The sequence below is a fragment of the Eurypyga helias genome, unplaced genomic scaffold (assembly GCF_000690775.1).
Source record: "Eurypyga helias isolate BGI_N326 unplaced genomic scaffold, ASM69077v1 scaffold32062, whole genome shotgun sequence".
NCBI lineage: Eukaryota > Metazoa > Chordata > Aves > Eurypygiformes > Eurypygidae > Eurypyga > Eurypyga helias.
Window position 1 is genome coordinate 732 of NW_010237082.1, and position 601 is coordinate 1,332.

At 65.2% G+C, this 601-nt stretch overlaps 1 protein-coding gene across 1 annotated transcript in view; it reads right to left on the bottom strand.

The window, feature by feature from the left end:
- Nucleotides 1–349, bottom strand: part of LOC104506408 (probetacellulin-like) — a gene marked incomplete at both ends in the record, with an annotated part of 1,041 nt that extends 692 nt beyond the window's left edge. The window contains 2 exons of the mRNA XM_010147342.1: nt 1–87; nt 232–349. Coding sequence (XP_010145644.1) covers nt 1–87; nt 232–349 — 205 coding nt within the window. The remainder of the gene's footprint in view (nt 88–231) is intronic.
- Between the last annotated feature and the right edge of the window lie 252 nt (nt 350–601).

Below are 601 nucleotides of genomic sequence, written 5' to 3' on the forward strand. Positions count from 1 at the left end.
GAGATGACCACGATCTGGCCCTGGTCACCCCGCAGGTAGAAGATGTCCACCCTCTCGCAGCGAGCCCCCGTGTAGCCTCGCTCACACCTGCTCCGCGGCACAGGGGAGACAGAGGGGGGGGTGTCCGAAAAACACCAGAGTGCCTGTGACCCCCTCCTCCTGCTCTTCTGGAGGGGACAGGCACAGCATCCCCCTCTCCGTGCCCCTGCATCCCCACCGGCAGTGGCTTACACACAAGCGGGCGCCTTCTCGGCCACGAGGAAGCGGCATCTCCCTTTCACGCAGTAATGCTTGTACTCCTCCGGGCACCTGGAGAAGTGACCGTGCCGCCTCAGCTGTGTCACGTTCCCTGGGGGTGACAAGGACAAAGAAATCCCCCCTCCCCGGGGGTTACGGCTCTGCCCAGAGGCAGTGGCATCCCAGAGCTGGCCCACCCCAGAGCTGGCCCACCCCCACGGCAGGGCCAAGCTGCAGAAAGCCACCGGCACGTGTGTCCTTGGCCACGGCGTGCCAGCCCTGGCCACTTCCCAGCTTGGTGAATGCCATGTGGCTCTGCCAGACAAAACACTCCATCCCAGGCCTCTCCTCCGCACCACCCAGC